Genomic DNA, 16,045 nt, shown 5'->3' with positions numbered 1-16,045 from the left:
TGATAATAATGTCCCATTGTTTACATAAAATCACACATATATCATAGGGGCCAAAAGTTACATAACAACAAAAAATTATAATATTGAATGAATGTTTGAAATTCCAGAAAATACCTATCGTTGTTTTTTTCAGCCCATATTTATATAGCAGCGTGTCTTGTTTTAATAGAGTAGGTGTGAAATAAGTGTATTTATGTTATACAAAAAACGACTTTGAATTTTTTTTGCAAAGATGCATGGGAACAGAAACCCCTGCAGTAAAGCGCTGCTGAGGTTTGTTGCCTCTTTTGTGAACTGTAACTTCGTGTTCCTCCTTGGTCCGCGGTCCCTTTAATTATGAAGCTCCTCCCCCTTCCCTCGGCCACGTCATCACAAACAAACATGGCGGCGCGCGGTGCGGGAAATATTGTGTGGACGGTGTTGGTGGTCTTTGCGTGTCTCTTTTCGGTCCTGTATGTAACAGGTTGTGACGTGACATGCCCGGTGCTGTGTGGGACCGTTCTGGTTGTGCCAGTAATGGTGTTGCTGAGGAGGCTGCGGCAGCGGGACGCTGGGACCGAGCACCGGGTGTGTGTGCTGGTGTTGGGCGACATCGGTCGCAGCCCTCGAATGCAGTATCACGCCTTGTCCCTCAGCAAACACGGATATGATGTTACATTTGTTGGATTTTTAGGTACGACTATTATCCACAACACTGGAGTTTTACATACATAATGGTAGTATGGTGTGTTCATAATAAACAGGAAAATCAGCTACTTAGATGGTTTGTTAACTATCAACTATAATGTCATAGGAACATGCCATTGGTGCTTGTTGATGATGGCACGGCCTTTAATTTAAAAGTTAGGTAATTAAGGACATTCATGTCTACATAATATTGTTATATTAAATTAAACAATTATGTGATTCTGCTGCTTGAACTGATCACACATTGATATGCAAACTGATTGTAAACATAGACCCTTGCTCCTTTACAGTATACTTCAACTGATTTGTAAAAGTATGGGAGGGGGGTCTCTGAAGTTTACTTTTATACATATTTATTAATTTTTTTATTTTTTAAAGACACAAAACCACATCAAGACGTCCTTATACAAGAGAAAATCAAGATTTTCCCAATAGCAGAGGTCAAAGGTGTTCAAGGTAAGGTGTGTTATTATGAAGTTTGCTATATTGACAGTTTGTCTTTCTGGGGGTGATAAAAATGATATAGTTCTGTGCTGCTTTTTCAGTTGGAGCAAAAATCTTTACATATGTGTCAAAGGTGATCATTCAGTCACTGCAGCTTCTTTATGTGCTGCTGAAGATGGAACTACCATCGCATATTCTGATGCAGGTTTGTTATATCCTGGTACTTGAATTTAAGAATTAATATCAAAGATTGGCATGTTTGTTGTAGTAAAACCTAACACTGACTTATAAATGAGCTGTTTTCTGTGGTGTTTAAGTTTACAGTGATACACTACACAGAGTATTTATACAGTAGTTTATTTACTTTACATTTATGCAAACATGATGTACTTCTGTTACGTATATCGCTCTATTAGTGCTCATGATGGTGTTTGAATCCTAGAATCCCCCTGGTTTGCCTGGCATAGCAGTATGCTGGCTGGTGTGTGTCCTGCGTGGCAGCAGATTCATGATTGACTGGCACAACTATGGCTACACCATCATGTCCCTGAGCCACAGCCAGAGACATCCGGTGGTCAGACTGGCAAAGTGGTCAGTACAGCTCCAGTACTTTATGTCCTGTAGCATCAGTAGACTGAGCCTTTAGAAGCAAATCATTTAGCTGTTAGATGCAGCCACATTTCTGCAGAGCAAAAATGGATCATTGTGTAAAGTCTGTGTGTTACATTTGTAATTCCATTTATTTATTTCTGTCTTATTCTAGGTATGAACACCTCTTTGGTCCTCTGGCAACTCATAACCTGTGTGTTACTAACGCAATGAAGGATGACTTGCAGAAAAACTGGGGCATTGAGTAAGATTTATTTAGTGTATTTAGTATTTGGAGTACATTTAATGCTTTTTTAACAGTTACTAGAGGCATCTATGGCAGCATATTAAATGCTACAAATTCAAATAGTCCTCACCACAGCATTGTGATACAGAAAAGAAGGGAAGCTGCATCAAATGTTTGAACCTGTGTAGCCTATATTTTAAGTAGTTTATTTTACTTAAAATATGACAGTTGTTTAAGTAATGTTAATTGAGCACACTATCACTGAAAACATCTGGGGAAAAAAACAGCAATTTGTTCAATCTCTGCAGGGCGACAACTCTGTATGACAGGCCACCTTCAATCTTCAAAGAGACGCCGCTGAAGTTGCAGCATGAGCTCTTCATGAGACTGGCCAACACATATCCTCATTTCCAGCACTGTGGGTTAGTGGTTTAAGGACAGAGAAACTACACAAAGTCATATTGCATCTATGAGACATTTGTCAAAGTCTCATCAACACATTTAAGTTGAAAGTCAAAAGTTCATTTAAGGTAAATTCAGGGAAAACATCAGACTTTCAGCAAGTTGTAGTTCCTCAAGTTGATGCTATGGTTAACATGCTACTATACAGACTACTACTACTTTGTTTCCAGGTCTGAGGATGTGAAGGTGGAGAAAACGATCTTCTCAGTTCGTGACCTTGCTGATGGCAAAGTGACTTTGAGAGCAGCGCGACCAGTGCTGCTGCTCAGCAGCACCAGCTGGACAGGTCAGAGGAAGAGAGGATTTTTGTTTTCACAGTTTGGTTTTCTATTCCTACAGCTGCACACAGTAAACACACTGCACACATGTCCTTCTTCATTTCTAGAGGTTGTTAAAATGCTATCCATAATGCTATGTATGTTTATAATCAGACACATTTACCTTCTCTTTACAGAGGATGAAGATTTCTCCATCTTACTAAAAGCTCTTGAAGGTATTACTTATATAAAATTTAACGTCACCCAGGCCCAAAATATGTATTATTGTATTGTATTATAAGATCTATATTGTTTATGTCACTGTTTCTTTTAACAGAGTATGAAGGTTTCGTCAGAGATGGAGCTTCGTTACCATCTTTAGTCTGTGTCATCACAGGTACATCCCTGTAGCCTCACTCGGTCCAGTTTTTACTTTTTACCTTTCATTTTGTGTTGTAATATGTGTGTCTCTAGGTAAAGGTCCTCAGAAAGAACACTACATGAAGCTGATTGACGGTTTACATTTAGAACATGTGAAGATCTGCACTCCCTGGCTTGAGGCAGAAGACTATCCTGTTTTATTAGGTAAAACCGATGCCTTTATCTTTCTAGCTTCTGCTTGTCTTTATTCAGACACTGACTTGGCTCATGTTTCAGGCTCAGCAGATCTGGGTGTGTGTCTCCACAAGTCATCCAGTGGTCTGGATCTGCCCATGAAGGTGGTGGACATGTTTGGCTGCTGCCTTCCTGTCTGTGCCATCCACTTCAGCTGGTGAGCATGGTGCCATCTGTTTACAACTCCCCCACAGCAGATTCAACTTTCTCACCCAGTACTGGTAACACTGTAGTCATTTGTTTCATCCAACGATCACATATCACAATACTTTCTGAAATATAATATTTATATTAATACTGGAAGGACATATTCTTAAATTAGATTACAATAAGGTGACTATTAACACAGTAATATTTTTCAAAGTGGGTTGATAAAGAGAGATTGACGAAGGTTGTGTTTCTCCTTTTCTTCATAGTTTGCATGAACTAGTGAAACATGAGGAAAACGGGTTGATCTTCAAAGATTCCCAGGAACTTGCAGAGCAGCTCAAGGTGAGAAACCAAGGCCTAAACATGCTGAGCTTTATGTGTTTCGGTACATGCTCTTCTACTCAGGCCACCTTTAAATAATTGAGGATTTGTCATTTTTGCTTTTTCAGGATTTGTTCGCAACATTTCCCCGTTCTGATGGCAGACTGGGTTTGTTCAGGAAGAACCTTCGAGCTAACAGAGGACAGAGCTGGAATGACAACTGGGACCAAAATGTTCTGCCTCTGATTACTGCTTCATGATAACTAGTCACACTTGTGTAGGACAAAATGTGATTCTGCATTGTGATTCTGCAACGACACACAGTCGCAACAAAACTCCTTCTTTTCCACAAGATAACTTTCATATGATGTACATTTGTAAATAAAAGTTTTATTAAGGCCTCAGTGGTGTCATCTGTACAGTTGAATGATTTCTATGGAGGACACTCTGCTGTAAGGAAACGTGTGGGTGATGGGTTCTGTGATGACATGGTGGCGGATTCCTGCTTTTTCTGTCAAAACAAAACGGTAAATAAATTCTTTAAGTTCAGCTACAACACTGACACTTGTTAATGCATTCTTTTTCAAAAACCATGGCAAAGATACATCCATGCAGATGTCTATTCTTGTAAAAATAAACTGATAGTGACCTAACACCATCTTTGGTTAAATTGATAGGATGAGATTATCAGTAGTAGGTTATAGTATGTGACCCTGATTAAAAGATGAAAACAACCTCTTACCCAGCTGCTGTTTGAAGACTCTGTAGGTCTCTGGGTTCCTTATAGTTGAGCAGATGAGGACCTCAGAAGACAAAACCTTTAGGATGCTGGACAAAATTTTCACCAGACTTTCTACGATATCTGGGTCATACACCACATCTAAAACAGAAAACACTTATTAACAGCAAGAATAATTTACAAATCATTTTTAAATTAAAAAATGGATGTCAGTGTAAACACTGACCCATTTTAGTACCTGACCCTGACCTGCAGCGATCACAACGTCTGCATCTAAATGTTTTATGTGTTCGTCTGTCACTGTCCTCCAGTCCAACTCTTCCACACTAATAGCAGGAGACCTTTGCCTAGTGAGTCCATTCAGTTCTAGGTTGTCTCTTAACTTCTGCAAGACTGTGGAGTGACAGTCACTAAAGACAAATTTCTTTGGCCTGCTGGAGCGGCAGATGGTGATACCAGTTAATCCCACACCACTGCCAAGCTCCAGGACCGTCCTGCAGAAAAATAATAAATCCGTGTTTAGGACATTTGCATTAGTTAAGTTGTTTAAAATACAAATTTTGTCAAATGATTTTCTACACTCCTCTCTGAAGATCGTAGTAGAACTATGGGTGAATACCTGTCTGTAAAGACCTGCTGGTGATCCAGAGCCCACTCTGCTAAGTAGAGTGCAGCCTCCCAGGTGACCAGGCCAGTGGTTCCTTCTGAGATCACAGCAACATTTTCCAGCAGACTAACAGCATCACCACAAGGCTGTGCAACACAAACACAATTATGGGAGATATATATATTATATATAGTTAGATTTCGTCATTGTATTAGTGACATGAGAAATTGTAACAAAAATACTGTTAATCTTGTATTTTAACTGATGAATGCACTCTTTGAAAGCATACATGTTTTCAACTGAACACAATAACAGTATTATCAAGACCACAAGTGTTACAGACCAGTAAGTAACTCTTGTAGCACTCAGTTGTCTCCTTAGCTCCAACCACCTCAGCCAGAGCATCGTACAGCTCATCCAGGGGTTCACAATTAGTGGCCTCCTGCTGTGGAGAAATGCCATATTACCAATATTATTAACTTCTTACTTCTTAATTTTTTTTAGAAAATAATGTAGCAATAAATATTTGACAGTATACATAAATCTGATTACCCTGTTATTTCATAAATATCTTTCAGACACAGACTGAAACACCACTAACCCGTTTGATAAACTCTGAGAGGAACAATCTCCTGTATCTGACTGATGGTGGAAACTTCCTGCTCAGAGAATGAAGGCATGTCTGAAAACAACACAGAAGAACCGTTACTGTTAATTTTAGAGAACTGGGTTTTAGGTTTATAACATATCAAATGCTTTGGGTAAACACACTCTTACCTGCTTCAAAATGTCTAAAATAAATTCTGATGACTTGCTGCTGTGAAGCTCTTCCTCTAGAAACTGAAAAAAGTAGAACTGGTCAGTCAGAAATGATAGTGTTTGTTCTCATTTTAGTACTACACAAAGGTCAACGTAAACCCATACCCCAAAAACAGCTTTTTCACATGTGATAAGGAATTTACAACATTTCTACATTCCTTTGAGTATTTGTCTTTTTTCTTTCAGTTTGTGTTAGTTTTATTAATACTGCACAAGTCTATTGTGATCCATCGTACAATTACTACATACAATCACATACACACATTTCTTATAAATGTACAAAATGTCAGACTACCCCTATAATTATTAAAATATGAATCATTCAAATCTACAAACAAACTGATTTTAATGATTTCTAAGCAAGTTCGTGGGGGACATGTTTTAAATACAGTTTGACATTTCAGTTTGATTTCATACTCACAGTCCAGGGAAATGAAGCCAGACGACTCATAGCGAAATAAGAAACATGAAAAATTCTTAAAATATCGTCCTTTTGTAATTTACTTTGGCCTGAGGTTTGAGTCGTCTGTGTTACATTCATCTTCAACGTGTGTTTGTTTACTTCCTGTTACCCAGAACCTACCGCGGTTACTGATCATGTCTCGCTACTGCTACTGGGTAGGGTAGTTTTTTTGTCATTCGTTTCGCTTATTGGTCTATTTTTATATTTGTCTGTAATGTTCTCTGTAATGTGTAACTCGGTTGTTAAATTGAAAAATCAGGTTAAACAACTAATAACGATGATTATGTATTTAATAAATGTATATTTATTATGTCATCAATAATTATGCTTTTACATTGTCTATTTCTTAAATAAACAGAGAAATAATTTAAAAGTTAAAATTATTTAAGTCAAACATCAAAACAACATCAGCATACACTGTAATTATGAAATAAGTATAGTATATAAAGTATATATCTACAATTTTAAAATGATAATTTAAATTATAATACAATTTTTTTAAATGATAATGTTCTATCTTTTGCAATTCTGGGTCAGAAATTACATAAAACCAAGTAGTAAATCAACATTAAATCTGTAAATTCACAATATACAACTCAAATGGCAGACGTCAAGGTCTTCATCCCCGCTCTTTTCTTGCTGTGTCACTGCAAGAGAAGATAAAATACTTTACAGTTGAGCCAACTCCTCTTTCACCCACTTTACTGCTTTTCTGACAAGGGCAGCAGCCACACTTGCCAGCATTTACAGGTGAGTAACAAAAATGATTTCAGTTTGATAATTGTGCCATGTTTTAATAACATTTCATTAGGAATTGCTCATTTAAAATGTATTTACTGTGTTGGCCTAGATTAGATCACAGTCAGTCTGTTTTCATTCCTATAAAGTTGTAATTCAAAACATTAACATAATAGCGAATGAATGAATGAGAAAAAAAGGAGGAAAATTTATTTACAGAAAAAAAGCTTACAATAACACTTACAAATAGTAAATAACTCTTTTGACACTATAGTATAATGTCATTATATATTTAAGTGAAATTAACAGAAATAATTAGGGGTTTATTAATGTTAATATACGTTTTTTATATAGTATAAACATCATTATTGCGGTTATTACAAATACCAGCAAGACGAAAAGATTGGATTCTGAAATAAGAAGGACATTTAAATTTTCACTGTCGTTTTCCCTTTTTATATCGTTCAAATCAAAAGTACTCGACAAAGGGCACATTTGAACATAGGTACCTAAAAGCCTGCATGTTTCTTTCCGGAGCACTTAATGCAACGGACTGTCAACAAAGAATATGGCGGCGGTTTCCACAATTCAGTCATCTCAGTTTACCATGGGAGGTGAACGCTCGTGTTGTTGTTAGAAAAGGTAAATTGTGCATTTCATTTAATCATCGTCGTTAAAGCTGCGGTTACTCAGTTTGATCGCTCCGCTACTTGATGTGACCTCAAACAGGTAATTAGATTTGATGTTTGAACACTTTTACGTCGAGGACCGTAATGATCTTGAAGAAGAAATTAACAAGTAACGTTGCTTGAAAAGCTTCAGGGATACCTCAAGCACCGTTAACGCTATTTTATTGCATTGGTTGTGTTTCTTTCCACTTTGTACCTTCAACCTATTGTTTTTTTACTAGTTTACTGGATGACATCAGTATCAGGCAAATCAATCTCAAACCTGCCTCGGGCTTTTTATGTCGCCACACTACTACGCTGCACACTCAATATTTGAAGGGCATGATGGAGGGCACCCGTCTAAGCGCTAATTTTAGCATTTTTTTAAACAAATACAATTTTGATATATATATATATATATATTGCTAACTCCTATATGGCGTCTTTCTATTTCGTTTGTATTAACGTAGCATTAAATAGTAGTGGAAGCAGTGGTGGTTAAAGTAAGCACCACTCCTTGACATTTTTGCTTATCTTTCTCAGACCTTCAGAGCTGTTTGCAAGCTGAACACTGAACTGCTGCAAAGTCAGCCATGGTGCTGAAGATCTTCTTCCCACAGTGCTGCAACCTGGCAGACAGTGGGCTGCTGGTCGGCCGCTGGATTACTGGTTATGAATCTGCAGTAGTGCTGGCCGTCATCCACTACCCATTTATCCCCGGACAGGTCAAACAGTACATACATCAGGTCAGTGCAGTGTCAGGCCTGGCCTTGTCTGTTAAACTGGGTCTGGATAAGTGTTTTTTTTCTGTGGTTTGTACTTTCAGGTTGTCTCTTTCGTAATCCTAACAACTATCATAGCAAGATTTAACATTTTACAATATAGAACTGAATTTAAATTATCATTGCTAGTTACAAATGTTTCATCATGTGGCGCTTATTACCCCAGATGCAGGCTCAGAGCGGGGTGGAGCTCTCGGTGCTGGGCTCGTGGAGTTTACCCAAAGATGGTCAAGAGGGCATGGACAGCTTTCTCAAAGATCTTAGCACTATCTTCCCCCAGGGAAACTGGCTTCAGATCAGTCGCCAGATAGGTCAGACAGGTTTCACCTGTGAGGTCCTGAACCGGCATCATGGTAAGGTTTAACATCCACAGTCAATCATTATAATTCCCCGAAACAAACTTACAGTGTATCCGTAACACTGAAAATGAACTTGTGTCAGGGCCAGATGAAAGAGCACATCAGCGGAAGGCAAATCAGAAGAAGGAAGAGGAGGATGTGAAAAGCGATGATGAAGCTGAACATGAAGAAAAAGAGGAGGAGGATGAGAAAGTGATTTTTGTGCACTATGAGCAGAGAAAGGTGATGCTGTCACAGCTTCACCTGATTCAAAATGGAGCCTTAGATCCAACAACTGACCCACCATCAGAGCTGAGACAGGTAATAGATTCATGGTACATGGAAAAAAGCCAGAGCTGTCATTGCAATTCTTTTTAATCTTTACTGTAAGTAATGTAATCTGGTCCAGATGTTCCAGTCAGTCGCCTGCAGTCAGCCTCTGTTCTTCCTGGACAAATACGATGATGGGCCGCTAAAGACAACTCACTGGCAGTCTCAAGGCAGAGAGGCCAGCATTATCGTGGAGCTGCTTAAACAGTCATCTGTACCGCTCTGCTTGTTCATCACCTGGCTGCTCTCTATATGGACGTGGATCTGCAATATTCGGTAAGAATTAGGGAAGTTAAAGAAGAACAGATGCTTTTTCTTTAACTGAGGGTACAGCCATCTTTCAGCACTTTTACACCTTTTAAAGACCATCAGTGTTGTCATTGTTATATTCTGTCACCAGCATCTTCAGCCTTTACCCAGTGCGTTTCCTGTCCAGCAAGTTTTCCACATGTGTCCAGCTGAGCTACAGAACTGAACACTTGAGGACAATCAGCTCCTCAAATCCTGCTGTTGGTCACTTGCATTTCATGAGGTGAGTGTGTAGAAACAGCCAGCCTCTGGAAACATGTACTGTATGGACTCATTGACAACCTGTGTATTTTGATTTAAAAAAGCAATACATTTACAAAGATGTGTCTCTTCTGCATGGGGTATGCATGCTCTTCTAAACTGATGCTTTGCTGATTATACAGATGTTTTTTTGTCATCTTGTTGTCTTTCACCCTCTCCAGGAAAGCAAACATCTTGGTGTCATTCCTGGTGGATGTGGCTCTTGGCATTTTGCTCATGTCGTGGCTCTACAGAGACAACCACATCACCATGTTGGCCAACACACTGGTGCCTGCTGCTGATGTGTGTATATACACCTATGTGGTTGTGTTTTCTGATTAAAAAAACAATATCTTGTGACAAATGTTTAACCAATCTAATTTAACTTATTACTAGACCTCTTCTTCCTAACATTAAATTGTTCTCCTCTGTAGCACGTGGCTAAAGAACTGGAGGATCTGTTGCAGTGGTTGATGGGAGCTCCTGCAGGGCTAAAGATGAACCGGGCACTGGACCAAGTTCTAGGACGCTTCTTTCTCTATCACATTCACCTTTGGATTAGTGAGTTAAAACACAGTGCACATACTGTATGGCATATACATAATATGTTGTACTTTTGTTGACCATTTTCATCTTTAAACAAACCTTGTTAAAACCCTGACTTTTAAAAGATTATTGGTGTATAATCATCTTCCAGGCTACATCCACCTGATGTCTCCGTTTATTGAGGGGATTCTCTGGTATGGAGGTCTGTCAGCCTGCTTTGGCCTGACCTTTGCCCTGTCACTGCTCTCGGACATGGTGGCCTTGCTCACCTTCCACATATACTGCTTTTATGTCTATGGAGCCAGGTGAGACCTCAGCACAGGCTCATTGCCTCATTTCCTATAGTTCCTCCCCAATCAGAAAGATTGATGTTTTAGTTTCATGTAATGATACAGTCTGAAAACAAATGAATGTTGACTCTTGATTTATCACTCTCTTATTTATCTTTTAGGTCTTGTCAGAAATATTTAGTTCGGTGCTGTTTTGTATGTTAAGAGTTTCAGAAGTTAATAGGTACTTCTGAGGAACAATTTGAGTCTAGTGGTTAGCAAGAAGGTCATGGGTTTGTTTCCAGGATTGCCCTGCAGTTGCCTTTCAGTTTACAGTTTGCATGTTTGAGTAATCTGGTTTCCTCCTAAGTTATTACAAGCTCCATCCATGCATCCATCCATCCATCCAGTGAGTGTTTGTCTGTCTATATGTGGCTGTATGATGGACTGGTGTCCTGTCCAGAGTGTTCCGTACCTCTCACCCTTGTGACAGTTAGGCTATCCTCCAGCATGCCTGCAACCCTTACAAGGTTAACAGGTACAGTAGAAGATAAGCGAGCATGTTTTTTACTGGAAACATTATTAAACCTGAATCATTGTGAGTACCAGAAGTGCACAGTTGCACAAACACACCTCTTTACTATATATTGCTTTATAATTCTTATATGTGGGCTGTTGTCAAGTTTAAGTTATTCTAATACCATGTTTTTGGAATGTTATAATAAAAGACACTAGACATCGGTTTAGCATTAGATTACCAGCAGGGGGCAGTTTATTTTGATAGTTCCCTCCCTTGTTTCTTTACTAAGGTCACTTTAATTAAAGTTCCTTATTGAACTGTAAATTGGAGTCAGTGACGGGGTGTTTATTGGTTGCTGTGCATTCTCTGTTGTTTTTTTATGTTCTTTTCAGAACATTATAATCATTAACAACAAAATATGAATCTTAAGGAACTACATGCCAGAAGTCATGATACATATTTGAGTCCATCCAACCGTTAACCCAATCACTCTCTGTTGAAGAATTGCTGGAGTCAGTCCTGTAGCTTTCTCTGTAGGGGAGACAGGTTACACCCAGGGCAGGTCGCCAGTCTGTCACACGGCCACATAGACAGAACCATACACACTCACAGTCGTGTTTATATTGCTGCTATGTTTACTCCTAAATAAATGCACATCCTTTGATTTCCTCTCCATTCTATTTCAACTTGTAAATAGAATGGCTGAAGTTTTGATTCTGCACACTGATGATTGTTCTGCATGTTGGGGAGAGGATTGACTAAATTATGCATTTGCTCTAAAGATAGCTTGGCTCCCTCACCCATTGTGCGGAATGAAATATTACCCACTGTCCTTGTTACATATTTATGTTCCAACAGACTTTGGAATGTGGGTGAGTGTACGTTTTTAAATTAAATTTGAGGACCTTTTTCAGAGTGACTAGACCTTAAAATACCTCCTAGATGATTTATATAAACTTTGTTCCCTTATAGCTTGGCTCCAGAAAGCCCTTGACGTTTCTGAAAACAGATTCTTTTGTGACCACAGTTACTAAAACACAAACCTTATTGTTTATCATCTGCAACTGTCTCGCTTCTGGTTATTATCGGTTCACACAGCCTCGCTTAATATTAGTGAGTTTGTTATTGTCAGAGCTTAAGGAATCTTTGGGTGACACTTCCAAAATTGACCTGGCTAAAGTACTGCATGTTCCACATTACTGTCAAAGCAAAATACAATCTGTTCAATGTGTTGACAAAGGCAGAGAGAGAATATAATGTACTTGTGGTATTGTTTCTGTTCATTAACAAAATGTAGGGAGAGTTCTGTCAACTGTACAACTGCCATTAAAAACACAACACTGACATTTATTATACAGAAACTGGTGCTGTGATTTAATAGTGAAAACTTGAAAGTTTGAATGTGTGTCTTTCTCAGACTGTACTGTCTGAAGATCTATGGCCTCTCGTCCCTCTGGAGGCTCTTCAGAGGGAAGAAGTGGAACGTCCTGCGGCAGAGGGTGGACTCCTGCTCCTATGATCTGGACCAGGTAAGACGCCTTCTGACAAAGAATCATCATTAGACTGTGACACTGCTTTAAATGTTTACTGTGACTATGTTTTGTGCTTCAGCTCTTTATTGGAACACTGCTGTTTACCATCCTTTTGTTCCTGCTGCCCACCACAGCACTTTACTACCTGGTCTTTACTCTTGTAAGATAAGTCACACGTGAAGACACTGTAAGGCACCACTGACCATTTTCCAAGACTGATCACTTTATGTAATTAAATTAGAATTAGAATTTGAATGCCATTGCCTTTTATTATAACATAATACTGGCAAGACACCTACTCTGATCCTATACAGCATATGGGCCCAAGTTATCTGTAACAGGTTGGTTTTTAAGATAGTTGCATTTCTTTTGTGTGCAGTTGCGACTGGTGGTGGTGCTTTTTCAGGGAGTCATTCACCTCAGTGTGGACTTTATCAACTCCTTTCCTCTGTTTGCTGTGGGCCTCCGCATCTTCCGCCCCTACAGACTGGCAGGTACATCACTTGTATCAACTTTATATGTTTTTTTGTATGTACTGTTTACAAAAATATGAAACTTTAGTCAAGAACTGTATGTCTGCTTATTTTTTAAATATTACATTGTCTGCAGTAATAATGGACAGTGTTTAAATAACGCTTTGGGAGAAGGTGTGTTGAAATGTTTGACTGGCTCTGGGTATAGTTGAATAACAGTTCAGTGTGGTCCTATCCAGTCATGTGTTTTTTTTGTACTTAACAGAAGGTGTAAAGTTCAGGGTCCTTTGTCAAGAGCCTGGCACAGCTCTTCATCTGATGATGGAGGTAAGAGGGGGTGTACTTTGTTTAATTTGTTCATTTACTCACTCATTGTCTAAGAATCAGATGTAAAATGTTCAATCTCAGAACTCCTAACAACATTTTAAAATGTCCATCTTGCTGTATTTGATGTTTAGATTAATCCTCTAAAGTTCATCACAGTGGTTCAGACCTACCGCACCCCAACTTACAGCTGTTACCCTAAAGACTCTTGGTTGGAGCTGATCAAGAAACTGTTTGTTGGGGAGTTGATTTACCCATGGAGACACAAAAGCACCAAGACTGACTGAGAGGCACAAGCCAGAGAGATGGAAGGGGAGAGATGATGGAACTGAATAAAAAGGAAAAATTAATGAATAATGAAGTAGCAAACAGCAGATGGAGGGGGAGAGGGAAAATGGTGAGCAAGAGTGAAACGGGCATGCTTTTAGGTTTGATGAGAAGAATGTTAAAGAACTTGACTAACTTATTATTTCCTTATCTGCTAAAATGTGATTAACAAATATGCCATATGTGTTTCTTTTATATTTTCATTGGTTTATTTGAATTTACAAATTCCAGTTTACTGTATGTGGCATTTTTTGGACAAAACACCAAGGGACCAAAATAAGACATCATTTAAAAACATTCTTAGTGTGTCCATTGCCTTCCCCAGTAGGTCAATAAATCTCTAAATGTAAATATGGTAAAGTACAAAAACTGTAGAGCGACTAAAGTAAAAAGTTACTGTTGTCACACAACTGATCACCTATTGCAGTATAAATAGACCTGTGTCTAGATTCTGGTTACTGGTGAATCTGTAACCTGGCCAGAAACTACACCATGAAGACAACACTCCAAGCAATATGTGAAAGAAGCTTATTATAAGGTCCACGTGGGTGCTGGAGTCAGTGTGTTTGGACAGTGAGAGGGATTCAACGTATACAGAGCAAATCTACATAGAGACTTACTTGGCTGGCTCATTTTAAATTCAGCGTGTGGATGTACGAAGGGCAAATGCCAAGAAACAAATCATCATTCTGTGGACCTTACAGCAAATGCTGACACACTGGTGTCGAAAACGAAGAATAATGGGTAATAGGTTCCAGAGTATTTCCATTTCCATGTATTAAATTTGTGATAGTATCATAGCATAATATTTTAGTTTTTTATTAACGGGTTAGCCTAGGTCAAAGAATTTTAACTGGACAGACTGTTTATAAACTTCTTAATCATCAAAAGGTTTAGTTGAAATTAAATAATTGGTGTTTTATTTTGTTAAGCATATTGCTGCCATGTTTTCTCCATACACTGGAACTGAGAACTGTGTTGTTATTGTATAAAACAAACAAAGTTGGATTCTGCTCACATTTGTCCTTATTCATGTGCCTAATTAACACCCAGTCATCGTAAACAATCAGGTTTGCTCAAACACTGCAAGAATAAGGGGTTAAAGTTGTATGTGTTCATCTTCTAGTTTTCCATACACTGTTTTTTGTGTTGTATTAGGCATGTTTTGCCTAATTGGGCTTATGTTTGGACACATGGCACTAATCAATGTTCTCATTTAAATCTTGAGTACAAGCAGCATTCGCTAAATTTGTTTCGCAGTTTTCCAGTTCCTAGTTTAGTGAGTTCCTAATTAGTAGATTGTTGCTATTTTACTTAATATTTAACATTACCCCATTTGCCTTCAAAACAGTTTGATATTTCTAATTAAGAATAATGTTTTTTATTACACATTTGATTTTACTCATCTTAATTGGTCCTGATTGTTAATTGCAACTGAATAAAATTAACACATTAATGGTGGCATTATGTGATTTAATCTGGTCTGCAAGATTCTCTCACTTGAGTGTTATTTTAATATACATTATAAAAATTTAGCACCTTTTTATAGCGCTTAATGCAGTCAGTCGTTTTAGAGCAGACCTGGCAGAATATTCACATGGCTGTTGGTTATGAGACTTTAAGAAATGATGACACTGTACAGTGTGTACAGTAACATATATGTAATACCTATTAGCACTGGCAGGATTAGCTAGAATAGATTAATGCACTAATCAAATTATGATGAGTGCTTTATTCTATTCTAGATAATCCTGCCAATACAAGTCTGCATCTTTATTCATTGTGTGTGTAGGCGTGTAGCCTGAAAGCTGAGGTGAGTCATGATCTTACAAAAACAGATTTGGCACAGAAAGCATAAAATGCGAACACAACAACCCTTGCTATTGAGCATTATATGTTGCCATATTATTATAATAGGCATGAAAGATGAAAAATATTTGTGGTCTATTTGCTTCTAGTGTGTGACATGACTCTCAATCATAAATCACAACAAATGTGAAACAATGCATTGGCCAAAATAAAACTTGCTTGTTTTAGTCTAACATTTCAGAAACTACTCGTCGGTGAGATGAATGGAAGCATTAATGAAATGCGTTGTTTCCTTCATATCAACTTGTCCTATTTGTTTTATTTCAGTGTGAGTGAAAGAAGGAACCTACCTGCTTATGTTCACAATAAAATTTTCCCTAACTGTTTTTTTTACCGTCAGGATTTTTGAGAAAAGAAAACCTTACAGCTCAAGCATATTTA

At 38.2% G+C, this 16,045-nt stretch overlaps 3 protein-coding genes across 7 annotated transcripts; 2 read left to right on the top strand and 1 right to left on the bottom strand.

The window, feature by feature from the left end:
* The first annotated feature begins 116 nt into the window (after positions 1 to 116).
* Positions 117 to 4,333, top strand: alg1 (ALG1 chitobiosyldiphosphodolichol beta-mannosyltransferase). The gene is made up of 13 exons (XM_029159189.3): positions 117 to 673; positions 1,066 to 1,143; positions 1,233 to 1,336; positions 1,574 to 1,722; positions 1,895 to 1,984; positions 2,275 to 2,388; positions 2,599 to 2,714; positions 2,883 to 2,921; positions 3,023 to 3,082; positions 3,160 to 3,270; positions 3,343 to 3,457; positions 3,717 to 3,792; positions 3,900 to 4,333. Exons 1-13 carry the CDS (start codon positions 337 to 339, stop codon positions 4,029 to 4,031), a joined length of 1,521 nt encoding a protein of 506 aa, XP_029015022.1. The 5' UTR covers positions 117 to 336; the 3' UTR covers positions 4,032 to 4,333.
* On the bottom strand, positions 3,341 to 6,521 carry eef2kmt (eukaryotic elongation factor 2 lysine methyltransferase). 3 transcript variants are annotated; one of them, XM_029159193.2, is made up of 8 exons: positions 6,358 to 6,519; positions 5,895 to 5,957; positions 5,719 to 5,799; positions 5,461 to 5,559; positions 5,130 to 5,263; positions 4,760 to 5,004; positions 4,514 to 4,651; positions 3,341 to 4,282 (listed from the first exon to the last, which is right to left on the bottom strand). In XM_029159193.2, the coding sequence occupies exons 1-8, from the start codon at positions 6,475 to 6,477 to the stop codon at positions 4,182 to 4,184; spliced, it is 981 nt and encodes a 326-aa protein (XP_029015026.1). In that variant the 5' UTR covers positions 6,478 to 6,519; the 3' UTR covers positions 3,341 to 4,181. The 3 variants fall into 3 exon arrangements, with proteins under 3 accessions (XP_029015026.1, XP_029015025.1, XP_055366842.1); XM_029159192.2 differs by having other exon boundaries at positions 5,461 to 5,562; positions 6,358 to 6,518; XM_055510867.1 differs by lacking the exon at positions 3,341 to 4,282 and having other exon boundaries at positions 4,737 to 5,004; positions 5,461 to 5,562; positions 6,358 to 6,521.
* A 606-nt stretch (positions 6,522 to 7,127) lies between these two features.
* On the top strand, positions 7,128 to 15,256 carry pigq (phosphatidylinositol glycan anchor biosynthesis, class Q). 3 transcript variants are annotated; one of them, XM_029159651.3, is made up of 14 exons: positions 7,128 to 7,149; positions 8,349 to 8,551; positions 8,754 to 8,940; positions 9,029 to 9,246; positions 9,335 to 9,531; positions 9,656 to 9,787; positions 9,987 to 10,107; positions 10,239 to 10,365; positions 10,502 to 10,655; positions 12,557 to 12,668; positions 12,751 to 12,831; positions 13,051 to 13,165; positions 13,410 to 13,471; positions 13,603 to 15,256. In XM_029159651.3, the coding sequence occupies exons 2-14, from the start codon at positions 8,399 to 8,401 to the stop codon at positions 13,753 to 13,755; spliced, it is 1,812 nt and encodes a 603-aa protein (XP_029015484.1). In that variant the 5' UTR covers positions 7,128 to 7,149; positions 8,349 to 8,398; the 3' UTR covers positions 13,756 to 15,256. The 3 variants fall into 3 exon arrangements, with proteins under 3 accessions (XP_029015484.1, XP_029015482.1, XP_029015483.1); XM_029159649.3 differs by lacking the exon at positions 7,128 to 7,149 and adding an exon at positions 7,653 to 7,779; XM_029159650.3 differs by lacking the exon at positions 7,128 to 7,149 and adding an exon at positions 7,709 to 7,866.
* Positions 15,257 to 16,045: the final 789 nt, after the last annotated feature.

The sequence above is a fragment of the Betta splendens genome, chromosome 8, assembly GCF_900634795.4.
Source record: "Betta splendens chromosome 8, fBetSpl5.4, whole genome shotgun sequence".
In the NCBI taxonomy this organism is placed as follows: Eukaryota; Metazoa; Chordata; class Actinopteri; order Anabantiformes; family Osphronemidae; genus Betta; species Betta splendens.
This window is presented reverse-complemented; position numbering and strand designations above follow the sequence as displayed.